The following is an 18,856-nucleotide window of genomic DNA, read 5'->3' as shown; positions in this document are numbered from 1 at the left end:
ACATGGCTCTTCCAGCAAGCGGACCTGACCTAGGGTGGATTTTACATTGGGTTTTAAATATTCGGAAGACGCAACATTAAAATTCGGTTTAATTCGGTTTTAAGGGGGGGATTGTATATATGTTCTGGTTTTAAATATGTTGTGCGCCGCCCTGAGTCCCTGTCGGGAGAAGGGCGGCATATAAATTAAATAAAATAAACTCTTAGGAAGTTCATAACCAGTGACATAACCAGGTTTCAAGAGACTTCCAGAACATTATCAGGATCCTTGTTCCTGTGTAGTCTCTTACCTAGCATACACAAGCTGGTTCTATATATATACAGCATCTTAATGCGTATCTAAGAGTCTTTCCAGAATTTTTTTTTCTTACATATGAGCATTTCAAAGAGGGGTCTACATCTACAAATACAAAGTATATGAAAACAGTATTTTGAAAAAAAAAACTAATTATTTGAAAAAAAATGATTTTTTGTATGTGATTTGTGATTGGTTTTAAAAACAAAATCCAAGTATTACATTTTCTTGTTTTTATGACAGGAGAAAAGCAAAGCTATAAATGTGAAAAAAATATGTTTTTATTTTCCAATTCAAAGTATTACTTTATCAAAATGGTTGATCTGGAAAATCTTAATTACATTTTTAAAAATGTCCAACTGTTTTATGAAATGAGACTGGCAAAGTGTTTACTAATGTGAATTTAAACCACAAGAGCTGCTTAGAGTCAGCTGGCACTATTATATTCAATTTCTAATATTCCTGTTGTTGTTGTTAGAAATACATATCTTAATAAACAAGCTCATTACTTCCAGGAAAGAGCATTTCCAAACAAATATTATTTTGTGAGTTATAAGTGGAATGACTAAGTCCATTGGACAACACTTTTGGCTTCTTACCTGCAGATTTTGGAGCAAAGCAAGGAAAATGTTTGCCAGAACACTCTCCCAAGATTTTGTATTGGGAATTTTTTTACATGTTAGTTTTATTTAATATATATTTATTGTAACTAGTAACCATTAACTTATATCCAGAAATATTCCATTTTCAACTGAAAAGTGTATTACATTTCTATTCAAATATTTTTTTACTTGAGAGCTACCAGAGTCGGTTATAAGATGGGCAGCTATATAAATGTGTCAAATAAAAAAAAAAAGAAACACTTTTCTAATCTCTTAGCACTGCCAGTTGTTATTTTTCCAATTATAAAACTAGTATTTTCCTACTTTTGCCTCTACAGCAACTCTATCTGTCCTTTGCCTATTGGAGCAAAAACAAAACAATCACTTGGTTTCTTAAGGCAGTCTTTCCCAACTTGGTTCCTTCCAGATATATTAAGAGAGGGCTTTTGAACCTGTGGTACGTGTACCACTAGTGGTACTTTGGCACATGGCAAAGTATAGACAAGTATAGCAGGGAAGGGAAATGAGCTGAAGCAACCCAAGCCTGAGGGAGAGGCAGCTGGAGCTGCAGGTCTGTTGGGGCTTGGCAGAAGCCCCAGGAGTGCCGGCAGGGCTCCAGCTGATTTGCGCTTCTGGAAGCAGCACTGAGCTGGAGGTGAACTGAAGAAAAGGGGGGTGAGGAGAGGAGAGGATATAAAAGGAAGTGGTTTTAGTGGGAAAGAGAAAAAAAACAACAGGGAAAGAGAAGGGGATGGAGAAGAAGCTGTGGAAGGAGAGCTCAGCAGGCAGGGAGGAAACAAGGACAGGGAAGAAGAATCAGCTGTTGCTAGAAGAAAAGGTCCCCTGGTTAGTTTTCTCCAGCCAGGAAAATGCAATCCGCACTGATGAAATGAAAAGCTGGGAGACCAGCATGTCGGAAAGGAGGTGGGTTTATTTCGGAAGCCAGGGGTTTCTGATCAGCTGGCAGCTTGAATGGATTACCATAAGGATTTTTTTTACAGTTTTTACAGTGTTTTGTAATTCAGAGGCTCGGTTTGTGTGCTTTGGGTATTGGAATATTTAGTCTGTTTCACAAAGGATAGCAATGAGTCCAAAATGTTGGCTTCTGTAGGTTTAATCCCTTTAAACAAATGTAATTAGTTTTACAGTTTAGCCAGAGGCGTAGCATGGGGGGTGCAGGGGGGCCCGGCCGCACCGGGTACAACATCTGGGGGGGCGCGCTCGCACTCGCAGCTCTCTGCCCCTGCCTGGCTCACTCACTCTCTCTGCAGTGCTGGCTGTGCGAATCCGATCCGAGCCGCCGGGTCACCGACGCCACCCACTGTGGAGGGGGGGTGCCTTGCCCCGGGTGCTGACAACCCACGCTACGCCACTGCTTTTAGCAAGTTTTCTTTGTAGGTAAACAGGCTTAATTTAAAGTTATCACTTTTCACAATTGCTGGAGCCTGGTTGCTACATTGTTAAAATGAGACATGCCTGAGGCAGCTTAAAGACCCCCCCCCCCAAGTCCAGTGTTTCTTTATTCTGGGAGGCTTTTTGAGCCTTTCTTGCTTTGCGCTTGATTCCTGTTTCTTTAAAGGGTAAAGTGAAGGGACTGGGGAGGGGGTATATTTTTACTACACTGTGGAAGGAGAGCTCAGAAGGCAGGGAGGAAGAAGAGGAGAGGGAGAGAGAAAGAAGGGCTGACAGCCAGCTGGTAGTGGTGCATATTAATAAACATGGATAAATTCATCAGGGAAAATGATTCAGCAAAGAAACAGTCACCAAAGAAATTAAAACTGGTACTTTTTTCCTTTTTTTTTTTTTACAGTTTGTAATATTTTATTAGATTATAGAATAAAATACAAAAATACAAAAGCAAATAGTAGAACACAGTGGGGAGGAAAAAGGGGAAAAAAGTAAGGGGGAGAAGGGAAAAAGAACAGACTTCCTCTGTTGCAATAGAAGAAGCATTAACATCAAACCTCAACTTTTTACTTTTCCATAATATTATAAACTAGCCATTTCTGTAACAACAAATGAATTTAATCAGTAAAACCCAAAATCCCCCCCCTTTTTCAGTCATCAAGTTTTTGACAACCTGCTAAGCACTGGTGGTACTCAAATATTGTCATGTCCTAAAAGTGGTACAATCTGTGAAAAGGTTGAAAAGCCCTGTATTAAGACACTTCCAGGTGACCAATGTTTCTTTCTTCCTAGTCTTCTCATTCCAGTATAAAAGATCCTTGAAATTAATCCAAACTGTTACAACTGCTGGTAAATCAACTTCCCATCTCACAATCCTGACCACAATTCTGAAGTTGGTTTCTTCTGAATAGAAAGAATGGCTGCAAATTTAAAAAAATGCAAAATAGCAGGCTCTTTCCTTCCTTCCTCCCTCCCTCCCTCCCTCCCTCCCTCCCTCCCTCTTTCTTTCTTTCTTTCTTTCTTTCTTTCTTTCTTTCTTTCTTTCTTTCTTTCTTTCTTTCTTTCTTTCTTTCTTTCCAGTTTTAAAGAGTGAAACAGTTTTGAAACAGATTTTAGCAACCCACAGAAGCCATGGAGGTATATTGCAAAATCCTGGTCATGATATCGTTTATTCACTGAAATTCATTTGCCACCAAAACTAGAGCTACTGTATAAGCTTCTTCTAGTAAGCAGTCATCACTCACCTGTGATGAATGGCTGGACAATGTTAGAAGTAACATCACCTGTAGGCTATCAGGTTGGAATATTTTTTCTTATGAAAAATAAGTTTTACTTCCATCAAGTGTTTGTTGGTTATAATCCACAAATCTTGCCTCTCTGGATATTTAACCCCTTAGTTAGGAATAGGCTTATTGGGCAAAATGCCCTCAGATACAACTCAGTATGATTCATTTTTTTATTGCAGACAAGAATGATGGCATATACAGAAGACTGTCTACAGAAATCAAAGCCCTTATATAGGCCTGTGATGTAGGGTTTAAACTTTAGGGATTTTCTTTCTATCTAGTCAATGGGTACTTGATATTCTTTTGATGGGCTTGGAAGACACTTGGTCTATATCAGGGGTAGTCAACCTTGGCTCTTTTATGACTCGTAGACTTCAACTCCCAGAATTCCTGAGCCAGCACAGCTGACTCAGGAATTCTGGGAGTTGAAGTCCACGAGTCATAAAAGAGCCAAGGTTGACTACCCCTGGTCTATATTGATATATAGTTCTCTGTTGCCTAGGAACCCTGATTCTTGCCTTGTCAGTTTCATTCCTTAAAAAACAAGCAAAAAACCCATCTCCTAGTCAAAGTTTCAGAATTATCATTTTAACTGTTTCTTTGCCTTTCAGGCTTTGGACTGTGAGGATACATGCAAAAAAGCTGAGATAATCATGGCTTTCCTTGCTTTGGCAGTTCAACGGTAAGCGTTACAGATAAATATCCTGCATTTTCCATTTCTGAGATGTATGCTTATTTATAATCTTAAAATGCACAACAATGAACATATATAAAGTGCAGATAATGGGAGACAATAAGGACAAAATATGCATTAAGGAAAAACTGTCTGCTCAAAATGATTACTCTTACAAAACTGCAAATAGAAAGGCAATCAAGGAGGAGAAATCTACATAAAAATATGAATGGATTTTCATATAGAATGTTCTTTGCTAAATTAAAAACCCCGTTGCTGAAATTGGAAATCAAACTCCTGCTCATTTAAAAGGGAAATTGACCAAAAGCATAATTGAGCTGATAACCCATCCAGACTGCCTAGTTTAGTATTTTATACCCTGATGACTAATGTCTTCCTAGGATTCAGACAGAATCTTTTCTGAGTTGTATCTGGAGATGCCCGGGACTCTACTTGGCATTCTTTATATGAAGCATCCTCTCTGCTCCTCAAATGACCCTCTTCCAAAGTTTGATGCATTTCCTTCAAATGGATAATTGCACTGGATATTAATTCTCAATTCTTGCTTTATAGGCTGCAGCTCATTTTTAATTCCTTAGGTCAGGGGTGTCAAACTCAATTTCATTGAGGGCCGCATCAGCATTGCGGTTGCCCTCGGGGGGGGGCGGGGGTGTGTGGCCAGGATGGGTATGGCCTACTGGGTGGGCATAGTTGGAGTGGGTGTGGCCTACTGGGTGGGCGTGGCCAGCTCTACATCATTCGCATCAAGGGGGCCTGTGGGGGCCTGGGCAGGAGTGGGACAGATCTGAGGATCTCTGCCAGAAAGGGGTGGGACCAGGGCAGAGCCCATCAAGCCGGATAGGTGAAGAAGGCAAGGGCCATTTGCTGGCCACTTCCAGGCCATGGTGCATTTCTTCATTCCTCACAAAGGGTGACACCTCCCCAGCATGCATCCAGGGGGTGAGGCCGACACGGCAGGGGCTGGTTCCTCGCTGTTTCCAGACAGCCTATTCATTTCAGCATAGATGGCCACCACAAAATTGTACATTGGCTCCCGGCTGGCCTGGGCCAGGGCCAAGGCAATGGGGGCCGTTCCCTCACTATTTCCAGGATGGCTTCGGGGGCCACATGAAACCACTTCGCGGGCCGCATCCGGCCCCCAGGTCTTGTGTTTGACATGTCTGCCTTAGGTTTTTCTTTCAAAGTATGGCAATTCATTTATTGCATGTACAGTATATCCCACTGCAATCTGGTCCCTCTTGGCTCAAATGGTTATTGCGTCTAGTGCCTTTGCTGCCAAAACTACAAATTATAATTGGCGCCTAGATAACAAACAAACAAAACAGAAGAAATCAACCCCGTGCAATAAAATCTAATATATTGGACCTAAACAGAGATATAATAACAGACAATAAATTGTTTGGAAATGAAAGTGTAGATGAATGTCTCTTCTTTTTAAAATACCGGACTAATTGCATATAATTTTGTTCAGAATGTACATTTCCAGAGGGAAAAAGAAAATCTGTGAAAGGTTATAGTTAGAAAGTAGAACAATACTGTTGGCGTCTATATTGATTACTCACAAGCATCACACACAACCCCTTTTGTGTAAGTAGTATAATAAGGAAAACAAAGGCATTATTTGCTAGTTTGGGTGAAGAAAAATGAATGAAATGTATGAGCAGCATCAAAATTGGGCTACCTGGGGAAAGAGATGCATTCTGTATATTAAAAAACCTTGGTAACAGCAGTTCGAATAATAGGAATTCCATTATGTATGCTGAGCTTATGAACACATAATTTCATTATGCTTCCAATGTTTAGCCCTACAACCTGATTGCAAGGAACAATGAAATCACCGAGCTCTCTTGTAAAATCTCATTTACTCTTGAAATTCCTTGGTACTGACAAAGAAAAGAAAAGAAAGAAAAAGAAAAGCCTGATTATTCCACTATGATAGTGAAACCACTTACTATCAAATCGGTGGTTTGATGAGAAAACATTTCTGTATAATGGGAATTAAGCGCAAGTGGAATGCTGATATTTCCTTCTCTTGTAAAAAAATTATCTGGTGAAGTGGCTGTTTCTTATCTTTTGAACTCTCTGTCTAGGTCAGGCTACTATCTCTTTAGGGACCTCCCTGGATTCCTTTTCTGAAGAGCAATATAAAAATTATTTCAAGATTATTCAGTCACTCGTTCAGCCCATTTAGTCAGTCGTTATTCAATCAGACTTTTGATGGATGAGCTAGTTTGCTGGGTGGGTATGTTTTGTTTCACTGATACATTTCAGTGTTTTAATGCATTTTATAAAATGTTACTTTTATTGTTGAGTGCTTTTTGTGTCAGTCACCAGGGGAAAGATGAGTTGCCCATTAAATAAACAGATAATATATCTTAGTGATGGAGGCCAATTACAATCTCTCTCTTCTTCTGAACTTTTTTTTTTTAAAGTTAAATCATATTGGCTGAAAGTGATTTTTTTAAAAAAAGCAGACAAATATTTAATCTCTGTGATGGTGCTTATTTTTATTTGGTTATTAAATAGCTCTGTATGTATATTTTATAAAAATGTGCATTTCTTTATGGAAAGCTGTAAAGAGCTGACTCTTTCCCCAAGCGCTGTGATAATATGAAGTTGGAGTTGGAAGACAAAACTGTTGGCTGCATCAAGGAAGTTGGAGTGTGGTGCCAGTTTATTTGTTTCTATTTTATTTTTGGCTTTTATTTTCTGTATGATGTCAGTTTTATATGATTGTAGGGTTGTGTTGTGGTTCTAAGATGGACTGCTGTACAAGTCTGGTAAACAAATAGATCCCAATAGATTGCGTGTAGTACTAGGAACTTGCTTTAAAAAGCTGTAACATTTAATGTTTAAGGAGCGAACTAACATTGCAGGCTGACCTTTTTGTACTATTTTTTTAGCACAAAATTTTGCAAAACTAGTTGACATATAATATTTCCTGAGGAACTGAAGCTGAACCACGAATTATTTCCTTCTGCTACATAGAACACTCTGAATCTTTACTGACTTGGAAGGCAATATTTTGACATTCAATATATTATACATGCAACAGACATGGGTCTAGGTAAGACCGGGTAATAAAGATAAAAAGTCAGCTTAGAAATTAAATGAGATACTCGGGAAAATGAAATTCTTCAACTGACACCAGAATAACATAAAAGGTGCGGTAAGAAAGATATTTCAGAAAGATACTAACACTGAAAACATCAACAAGGAACCAACAGAAGCGTCTCATTATTTGATTAGCCTAATTTGAGCTGCAGAGTGGAATCAGCCCAGTTCAAAATATGTGGCTATTTGTGAGCTGACAGAAACTTGGAGGAAAATATAGGGCTAGTCAGCCATTTGTCCGAAATGGTATAGGGTTTCCTGCCTGAGCAGGGGGTTGGACTCGATGACCTCCAAGGTCCTTTCCAACTTTATTATTATTATTATTATTATTATTATTATTATTATTATTATTATTATTATTATTATTATTATTATTATTATTATTATTATTATTATTATTATTATTATTATTATTATTATTATTATTATGGATCATCGCACAGTCAGCCAGATGTTCAGACTGGATTTGGCATTTTGTCTACCTATCGAGTCCTTACTCAGGACCTGGGATAGGCAGATGTGGATGTTTGATGGTACTACAGATATCGTCGCAGGATGGAAGCAATTCCTAGTAAGGCCGCCTTTTGCAATTGACTAATAGCGAATGTAAAAAAGATGTTGAGACTCTAGAAAGAGTACAGAGAAGAGCAACAAAGATGATTAGGGGACTGGAGGCTAAAGCATATAAGGAACGGTTGTTGGAATTGGGTATGTCTAGTTTAATGAAGAGAAGGACGAGGGGGGACATGATAGCAGTGTTCCAATATCTCAGGGGCTGCCACAAAGAAGAGGGTGTCAAACTATTTTCCAAGGCGCCTGAAGGCAGGACAAGAAGCAACGGGTGGAAACTAAGCAAGGAGAGAAGCAACCTAGAACTAAGGAGAAACTTCCTGACAGTGAGAACAATTAACCAGTGGAACAACCTGCCTCCAGAAGCGGTGAATGCGTCAACACTGGAAGTTTTTAAGAAGAGACTGGACAGCCATTTGTCCAAAATGGTATAGGGTTTCCTGCCTGAGCAGGGGGTTGGACTAGATGACCTCCAAGGTTCCTTCCAACTTTACTATTATTATTATTATTATTATTATTATTATTATTATTATTATTATTATTATTATTATTATTATTATTATTATTATTATTATTATTATTGACAACAATGTCCCTATAATATCATATTGGGTATTGTTTCAATATCGCATCCACAGTGGCAGAAGCAGGATACTGGCATGCCAATAATGAACAATGGCTGATTGAGATACTTGGAGACTGTTCATATTCATCGTGTTGTATATTATATCAGCTTAATAATTTTACTAAGCTTAGTTTTTAATGGAACTTCTACAGAAGGAAGTGGGGAGAAACAAAAGATTGCCTTCTCTTGAGAAATAAGAAAGTCATCTTGTGTCTATTGATTTCAATAGTATTTAGGTGCTTCATGAATGTTGGACAAATGTATATCTGGGGCAGGAGAAATGGTGTGACATTGCTGAAGGGAAATCCCTTTTCCAACTTGCTCTGTTTCCGATCTGCCATAAATAGAATATATAAAAGAATCCATACCTCTCTGGATTTGTGAAAGCACTTCCTTTAGCGCAAATCCTTCCAGATGCTTTAGCTATCAACACCCACTACCTGTAGTTTGAGAAATTGCATTGCTGATTTGTATGTCAGATTACAAAAATCTTATTCCTCTGACCATCCAAACAGAAAGGAGAGGGGGAAAATATGGCTGCATTGTGATGCCATGTTGGAATGAACTTTAAAAGAATATTATGTGAGGACAAGAAGTGAGGTAGAAGGTTCTGGGCAGTAGAAGTGTTGGGAATGGCTACAGAAGCACTAGAGCCAATCCTTTACTGTCCAATCTCAATTATATGAATTAAACCAAGGCGTCTAGTTTTAAATTGGGATTTTTCCCCATTAAAAAAGATGGAGGGGGGGGAAAGAGAGGAAGTGGTTGTAGTTTCTTGCAGGCTTTCTGGCAGCTGAAACAGCACTGAAGTGCAGGCAACAAGCCCAGATACCAGACTGAAGGGGTGGTTCCACAATAGGCTTGTTGTGCTAACTTATTTTGTGCAATTAGCAGAGCCAATGTCTGATACTAACTCTAGGAATTTGTTATAGTCGTAAATCTTCAACTGTAGTAACAAACGTATTGCCAGCTGCAAACTTTCATTTAGAGAATGAAAATATGAAAGCTTATTTTTCAGATACTTCAGAGAAAAATGATCCAAGAGCAGTCAGATTTCAGGTTCAGCCAAGTAATCTAAGAAATTTGAGGTGTTGGTTATCACCTTTAAACCCCTGTGTGGCAGGGTCCAGGCTACCTGAGGAACCATCTCCCCACAGTGGGATTGACCTCCCCCTCTTGTTCCAGGGGAAAGGGACATTGGTCCCCATTGGTCAAGGCATTCTGACTGGCAGAGTGCAGGAGAAGAGCATTTGGCTCCCGCCTTCTGGAATATCATTCCCCCCGAGGTGAGATCCGCACCTACCCTCTTGGCCTTCTGAAATAGTCCGAAAACCTGATTCTGCCATTTGGCCCAGGGGTTCTGAGTGAGTTTTTCCCCCCTATGCTGGAGGTGATTAGTGGACGAGGAGGAAGATCCCACCTCCTCCCTATTGTATTTTGGTTTTTAACTTATTTAAACTATTTATTTTAAAATTTCATCTTTTAATGTTTTAACATTTTAGACATGCACCCCCAGTTGCTTGACAGTGAGATGGGCAACATATAAAGTTAATAAATAAATACGTAATAAATCAAAAGCAGGATAGTGATAGAGATCCAGGCAGATAAGGGAGTACAAAGAGCTAGTTAAGCCATCATTACATTTATCTAGTCCAGACATCCAGATGAGCTAATTTGCTGATTCATGCTTCTTTCATTCAAGTAGATGGCTTGACTTCATTTGCTCTTTTCTTCTTAACTTGTGAGATATTGCTAGGCTGATTCAGTCCTTGTTGCAGCTGGCTCAACCCGCCCTGCATTTCGTTCATGTGTTTTCTTTGACTAATTCCTAGGGTATAGAACAAGACTTAAACAGGCCACACAGTTTGCTAAAGGTGATGCAGTCTGGAAAATAAATGCTTACAGGAATAAACTCTTGCGTGTGTTTGTCTTTCCATTAAAATAAATCTAATTTACTTTTGAAAATATATTGGACTTTTGGACGGCTTTTCTTTTCACAGCAAAAGTATGCTACATGTACATAGCATTACATGGATTGTTATAAAGGCTGATCCTTTTTTGCCACATTTTCTGGAATGAAACACCACTCTGAGTTGGCAAATATATGTTCACTTTTCAAGAAAAATAATAAAAAAGCTTCCAGGAACAGAAATCTTCTCAAAAAAAGTACATATAAAACATACTGGATTTTCACTTGTTTTCACATTCGTAGACACAGCAGGGATAAATTGAGAGGTTGGCTACACTTGCTCTCATGTCATGTTAAGCCAGAGTTTGTTGTGGGCAGGCTCAAGTTTTCCTTCTTGGTTTATCCTGTTAGAGCAGAGGTCCCCAACCTTTTCAACACCAGGGACCTGTTCCGTGTAGAGAGGTTTTTCTGCAGACCGGAGGGGGCGTGGTTTTATGTACTGCCTGCATCCTTTGGATGGGGCTTTGCTTGTTTGCGCTGACCAGTTTCTGGCATGCCGTGGCCCGGTGCCGGTCCACAGACTAGGGGTTGGGGACCCCTGTGTTAGAGTAATATTGGGAGAAATCTAAATGAACTTTGGAGGGAAATAAAGCTCTTGATTTGCACACAATGCTAAACAAACCAGAGGAGCCAATTGAGACTGATTGAGCAGCAATGTTGCTACATCTGCTCTCTAGAATAAACTTAGCCCACATATTTTGAAGCACTTTAGGCAAAGGAATCTTTTCATTTTGGCAAATAGCACATATTAGCAATTTATCCTTTGACTCATACCTGCAGTAGCTGGTTCACACAAAAACCACTTTATAAGTATAAGCATGCAAAAAAAAAAGTCACACGCAAATGACTTATTTGGGAAATTTGCCTACAGGACTTTTGATTGAATTAATTCTATTGAATTAATTCTAACGCAGGGTGAAGCATTCAATGATTATATAGCGTTACCCCCTTAGAGGCCACTAAAGCCCAGGCCCTCCCAGCCCCGCTCCTCACGTGAAGTGAGGAGGTGGCAGACTCTGTCGTCAAAGGGGGGGCTTTCAGGAACAAAGATGACCAGCCCCTAGCCCCGATAGTCAATGCGTGACAGTGTTTAACAGCCTCAGGCAGTCATAGCAGCAATAGTCAATGATTTCACAGTGACCATTTGGAAACAAGTGGGGTGGGGAAAACCCTGGCTCCAGGCAGCGATAGGAACATGAACGAAGGTAGTCAGCATTCTGCAGTAACAGCTCACCAGCAAGGGCAACTCCCTACAATGTCTATAACTTGCACAAATAACAATAATTAAAGTTCGGATGGCCGCTGGTCTCCAAAGCAGTATTGACCAGCCTCTCCTTCTCTTCTGTCATCACTTGCAGACTCGGGTCTTTTCGGTGTCAAAACCCCTCCCCTCTTTCCTTTATTGTTAAAATCTGAATTTAGCAACCCCAGCAACTTTCTCTCTCCTCACTCTCTCTCTTGCCTCCGCTAGGGATATCCCCCCTGCAAAAGAAAGCAGTAAGATTCCACCTTCTCACTCTCTCTCACGCTCTCCTTCCCTCTCCTTCACAGAAAGGGATCAGCTAAAACCTCAAATCCCTCTTCGACTTCACCTGGTCTCTCTCCGACAACAGCAACAGCAACCACCCCCACCCCCTTTCTTTCCTCCTTTTTCTTTCCTTCCACTGGATCCATGCCCACCGCACCCAAATCCGGCAGCAGCTGTCCCAGCTTCCCTCTCCCCTCCCAGGCTCCTGCAAAGCCTTTCAGCCAGCCCTGCTACAATTAGAAAAGCAAAAATGTTTAATCAATAAGCCAACCTGCAATAATGTTTTTTCATTTCATTTCATTTATTTGAATTTATTATAGCCACCCAACTCCAATGGTTTTTATACTACTTAATATAGGCAATGTAAATCAATTTAGATTGATTATGTGCCATTAAGTCAGTGTTGACTCACAACCATGTAGATAGATTTTTCTCTATGTGACAATCTCTTCCTAACCTGAACCTACAGGTCTTCCAATGGTGCACTCATCATCACTGCAGATGAGTCTATACATCTTGCTGTTGGTCATCCTCTTCTCTTTTCACCAATAGAGCTTTCTCCAGAGAGCTACATACAGTATCTGCATAATATGTTTGAAGTAGGATAATTTGAGTCTGGTTATTTGTGCCTTGAGTGAAAACTTTGGGTTGATTTGTTTGATGATCCATTTGTTTGTTTTGATAACTGTCCACGGAATTCTTAAGTGTCTTCTCCCAATAACTCCAAATAAATAATGTACATCCAGGGGCTTTGAGTATGGTGACACTGAAAGGTAAATGGGATATTGCATCCAAAACATCCATTAATGGCTGTAAAGACTCTTCTTTTCTTGACCTGAGATCACAATTGCAATTAGTCCCAAAGACATATTGGGTATCTGGGAGGATTTTTGCAGTACTGGCTTAAAGAAAGAGAAAGGGCAATTTTACAATGATCAAACCAGGACTATGGCAATAATTGAAGATACCTGTCAGGTATGTTTCATTGCCTCCTTGTATTGTAAGTGTAAAGATCTTTTGAGATTGAACTCAACTGGACCTAATGTAGTGAAAAAAACTTAGTCAAGAAATGCCAGCAAATGCCAGCAAAAAAAAATTCTATTTCCAAAGCTGGCAGGATACATCAAATGTTTTATCTTTTGAAGGAGAAGGGAAAAAGGGAACATTAGCGAAAACAACAATTTTCACGCATTTTAGATTCTAAAACCATCTATTCTCTTCCTACCACATGGCCCTGAAGTAATTAACCTTGAAGAAATGCAGCCCTCATTCAGCAAAGTCCACAGAAAGGGTGAAAATATGAAAAATGGCGGGCACATAACAAGCAGAATTGTATGGCGATGCTATGCCTGTTCTCTTGCAGATTAGGACACCTCTGCCCATGATGTCTTTAGTCTCAGTGCACAAATACATTGTCTACCATTAGTCTGTTCTTTTAAAATATGAGAAATAGGCTGCAAGTAATTCATATTCACCTTTAGTGTTGCACATCTAATGGCAAAGGCAAACCATTTCCTAAGAACCTTGCCAAGAAAACCGAGGGACTTGTCCAAAACTGACTAAAAGGCACTTATGTATGTGTGTGCACAAAAACATAAAGGCACACACACACACACATACAAAAGGAATATTGAGTCTGTATGTGCTTAGAAGTACTAGAAATTCAGTACAATACTTTAATTCGGTTTAAAATTAACTGAGAATTGATCAATAAGCTTTGGGTTCCTTTTGTGAAGGGAAATATATAAAGCCTCTAAACCCTAGATTCCATTTTAAACAAGTTGTAATATTTTCCTACTTTGACGAAAGATCTGTCTTTTGCTACTCATTCTTTTTTCTCTGTTAATGTTATAATATAGACTAATGTATACTAATTTTAATCTGTTTTATATTATATTGTGGCTGTAGTTCTAAACACTAATTTCAGCTTCTTTAAACAAATGCTATTTATTTATTTATTTATCATTTAAAAATGGCTTTCTCTCAAAGTTCGAGATTTGTAACTATTTTTTTTTAAGATAAGGTCCTGATGATGAGGTGGCTTCAGGAGGTGCGGCTTTCCCAATAATTTATCTTTTCCTGAACAAGTGCATCTTTCTTTCTTTTTTTTTTTTGAAACACATTTTATTGTTTTTTTAATTCTTAAGACAAAGTGCTCAGGACACACCATGGTGTTGGGGTAGTCAAACATTCAAAAATAAAACCATATATAAATACAGTAACTCAACTCAATACATTCAATGTCCCCTCTCTATTTCCCTCAAATAGCATAATACGTTTAAAATATTCCATTTCTAATTTAAATTTCTATAAATGCTAAGCCTGTTTTAAAACTTTGTGAATTTATAGTTACCATAATCAAATTTAATTTTAAATCAACAAATGATCAATTCAGGTATCCCTTCCAGATATATTCTAATTCTTAATCTCTCACATCCCTCATTTTATCACAAGTCTCATTTATTTCTTCTTCCAATACACAATATATATCCTAATTAAAATAAAATATTAATCTACCCTATGCATATATAATCCATCAATCAATCAATCAATCTCTTTTGAGATAACAAAATAATGTTGAGCCTTAAGTCATTTCAGCCCATTAAACAAGATTCAAATTTCATCCAATTGATTATCATATCTTATCACATCTATGTTATCATACAAGAAAGTCATCTTACTAATTTAAAACACTCAATTAATTATTGAAACAATCCAAATCTAAAAGGCCACCATTTTTTCCATTCCAATACATAATAATTTTCATCAAAATAGACCTATTATCCCAAAAAATACATTCTTAATCTATTTAAAGTACCTATTCCAATAATCACCCCCCTATTTTTTTCTTACTTCTAATCTAAATCTTAGTCCTTAAAACAGTCCATAAATCAACATTGCCTTTTAATCCATTACACAATTTTAAGTTTCTCTTTTCAGTCTTATTCTGGCCTTTTTTCTGTGCCAGGCAGGTTTCCATAACCAAGCTTCCCTTTCAGCTGATAGATCTCTCTTCATTGCTTGCAGTGCCCTTTGAAACGATAGGAATCCCATCCTCTGCAGTAGGCATCTATTTCTCTCATCCTTAAAGCTTCATTGCTTTAAAGTTTCAAGTCTTAGTCTTTGATTCTTCAAAGATGGAATGATGGAATGTTTATAAGGTAAAGTGAATTCCTCATTTGTCTCAGTTATTTCCTCTTCTAGTATGTTTTGATTTATAGAATAGTCAGATGTAGTCTGAAGATCAGTTTGAAGGTTTGAAGTAAGACTTCTGGATCTTAATTCTGTAGTAAACTCTTTTATTGTAGCACATATTTTAGCAGTAGCCTCATAAATCTTTTCCAATATAAGTTTACAGTTTAATTGTAAATGAGATTTCTCCATTTTGATAATAATTAAAGAGAGTCTCTTTTAAAAAATAGCCAGAAGTTGCAGTATTAGGTTTTTGCCACTAGATGTCCTCAGTAGTTTAAAAAAAATCTTTTCCAGACACCATTTTTCTCCCCACTTTTTTCTATCTTTTCAAATATAATATGAAAAAAGAAATAATCTTCTAGCATAAAGTGATAGTAGAGCTCTTGGGAAAAAGTTTTTTTTTTTGTATCCCAAAGCATATAAAAATAAAATATAGTCTTTAAAATTTTGTTCTATTCTTTTGTTCAACACCTTTCTTCCCAAACATGTAGAAGCTGCTTTTTCAAGCCAGGGAAATAATTCCAGCAAGGCTCTTACAGGCAAAAAAAGCAAAATAGAGTAAAGAGAGGAACAAAGGAAAAATCTCACCCGGATTCACCACGGTGGTTCTTAAAGCTTAGATGTTCTTTGACTTGCGGTTTGGAGCGGCTAGGTGATCGGCCATTTTACTGGCCGATCTTCTTCTCTGTCGGCCCTCAGAGATGGCTCGGACAGCTGGAGGAGCCGCCACTAGCCGAGCAAAGCCTCATCGACAGAAGTCGCACCCTCCAGGGCGACTTTTGACCCGCATAAGGGTCTACCGGCGGAGTGAAGCTAACCGACGAGGAGACAAGTCTCTTCGTACGACTAGAGACGCCGCGACCCGGAACAGGAAGTCAACAAGTGCATCTTTCAATGTCTGCTTGTCTTCATGAAAAAAAATCCACCTGGAATAATTGCTCCCTTTTTTCTTCAGACGAAGCATGGACCCCCCACTCAGCACCCATATAGAAAGAGTTTGAGTTCTGATGTTGTTATCTTTATCAGTAGCTGACCAGGAAATAATACATTTTTAGCTCTAGAAGGAGAACCCATTAGCACTGAGTAATGAAGCATCTTTGGTTCTGGGAGGGATAAATCTTAAGGAAGAGCAGCCAAGAATAAGAGACATAATTTGCAGGGAGAGGCAGAAACAAAGGCAACACTAGCTAACGCTGGACTTTTGCAGCAAAAATCCAGGACTCTATCAACCAAAATATTCAAATGACTTGTAAATGAGCAACAATGAACATGATTGGAGCAGTTCAACCAGGTTATCCATGTCATCTCTAGATCAGTTAAGAAAGAAGCTTGTAATGGATTCTGAAAAGCCACCATGTGATGAATGGCATATATCCCAGATATATTCCAGGAATGTCATATGGGATGGTTTCAGGGTAACAACTGGAGATTCTCTGTCTTTGTTTCCCTCCCATTCAGCATCATCCATCAGAAAAGATTGGTCAGCCATTTTTCTGAAATGGTATAGTTTTAGCAGGAGGTTGGACTAGAGGACCTTCAAGGGCCCTTCCAACTCTGTTATTCTGTGTCCTGTTCTCTCCTGAAGGTGAGGTAGGATTGGTTGGATTACTTTTTCCTATTTATTGATTTACTTACTTATCTTTAATTCCTATGTAGTCACAAGAATCTATGTGACTGTACTGAAAGCTAAGTAATCAAGTGAGGATTTTCCTGATTTCAAACTGAATGTGGTCTTCCCAGTTTGAAACAGTAGAGGCATCTTCAACATAAGCATGTTCTAGTGCAGTGTTTCTCAACCTTGACAATTTTAAGGCATGTGGACTTCAACTCCCAGAATTCCACAGCCAGCAGGGGCTGCCACAAAGAAGAGGGAGTCAAGCTATTTTCCAAGGCGCCTGAAGGCAGGACGAGAAGCAACGGGTGGAAACTGATCAAGGAGAGAAGCAACTTAGAACTAAGAAGAAACTTCCTGACAGTTAGAACAATTAACCAGTGGAACAACCTGCCTCCAGAAGTGGTGAATACTCCAACACTGGAAGTTTTTAAGAAGAGACTGGACAGCCGTTTGTCTGAAATGGTGTAGGGTTCCTGCCTGAGCAGGGGGTTGGACTCAATGACCTCCAAGGTCCCTTCCAACTTTATTATTATTATTATTAAGATTGAGAAACACTGTTCTAGTGGATCAATATGGGTCAAATGCTTTATAGAATTACATGGATATTAAGAATATTATTGCAAAAATCATAGTTAACAAATGTAAGGTATTTTTGTTAACGGTTTAAACTCTACTGGACATACTAATTTAAACAGTGGACTCGGATTGAGATACTTAGGTTCAGATTTACATGCAACCATGAGCTCTCTTGGTGACCTTGAAACAGCCACAATTTTTCAGCATATCCTATCACACAGAGTTATTATGTAGAAAGAATAAGACGTGGATATGACACTGAATTCTTTGAAGTGAAGATGATCACTCTCTCCTTCTCTCACTTGCACACCATAAATGAGTATGCTTTTTTACTTTTTCTGTATCTTAAGGTGCATACACAGTAAAATGAACATATCAAAAATGGCACACGTAGAGATAGTATGTTTTGTAAATGAATGTAGTTTCAAGCTTTTAATATTTACTGCAGCTTTGGAAATCTTTTTCATTGGCTTCACTTGTGCACCATAAGTATTGCATGGAAATTCCATGAAGGCAGGTGACTTTGTCACTTAAATGTTTGTCAGTTTAAAACTGTCAAGAATACAAAAACATAAATGAAAAAGCTGAATGAATGAATAACTAGGAAATGATGTTCTAGCATCTTTTTAAGAAAGAAAGAGATCAACTAAGATACAGTGGATTTGTGCAAATAAAAGCTCACAGCACGAATTGTATGACCATAGGGGAAAAAAACCTCTAACCATTTAATTGGCAGGATCTGTTAGCGATCCATTAAAAATAATGGGAATAAGAGTTAGAGGAAGCAATGGCATTATACCAGGGAGAAAAGATATTATCACTGCCTCATATATCTAATGCCTATTTCCTGACTGTGCACTTTTTATGTATTTAATCAGTAAATTCCATTGAATTCTGCTCCCAGAAAAGTCAATAAAGGATTGCAGTCTATGTGATTTAAGGCATAAACTAAACACCAATTAAAACTGAACCATTACTCATAACTCAATTTAGTGCTGCTGTCTTTAATGAAAAGTTCAGGCTTAATAAGATAATAGGTTATGATATTTTCAGCAGTCCAACTGTTACATACATATATCATACTTTTATATGATATAACTGGATTAAAGATGGAAACCTAAATTGGGCTGTAAGACCTACCAATTTTACCTCTACTTTAAAACTATAATTATTTTTTAAAAATAAGTAAGGAAATAAATATAATTATATTCTTAAATTGAACAACTAGGAAATTGTAGTGTTCTCTCCTACTTAAATAAAACAAGTCTTTAGATAATTTATTTCAATCCATCTCTTTCACTTAATTTGAATTTCATGCTATATATTTTAAAAGATATTTATATTTTGTCTTCAGAGTGGTAATCTAAATCATTACAAAAGG

General features: G+C 38.2%; 1 protein-coding gene across 1 annotated transcript in view; it reads left to right on the top strand.

The window, feature by feature from the left end:
• Positions 1 to 3,434: 3,434 nt before the first annotated feature.
• The window catches only part of INSC (INSC spindle orientation adaptor protein), a 77,230-nt gene continuing 61,808 nt past the window's right edge, over positions 3,435 to 18,856 (top strand). The window contains exons 1-2 of the mRNA XM_015824308.1: positions 3,435 to 3,440; positions 4,201 to 4,271. Of these exons, the coding sequence (XP_015679794.1) occupies positions 3,435 to 3,440; positions 4,201 to 4,271 (77 nt within the window). The remainder of the gene's footprint in view (positions 3,441 to 4,200; positions 4,272 to 18,856) is intronic.

Source organism: Protobothrops mucrosquamatus, unplaced genomic scaffold (genome assembly GCF_001527695.2).
Source record: "Protobothrops mucrosquamatus isolate PMUCROS unplaced genomic scaffold, P.Mucros_1.0 scaffold2198, whole genome shotgun sequence".
Classification (NCBI taxonomy): Eukaryota; Metazoa; Chordata; class Lepidosauria; order Squamata; family Viperidae; genus Protobothrops; species Protobothrops mucrosquamatus.
This window is presented reverse-complemented; position numbering and strand designations above follow the sequence as displayed.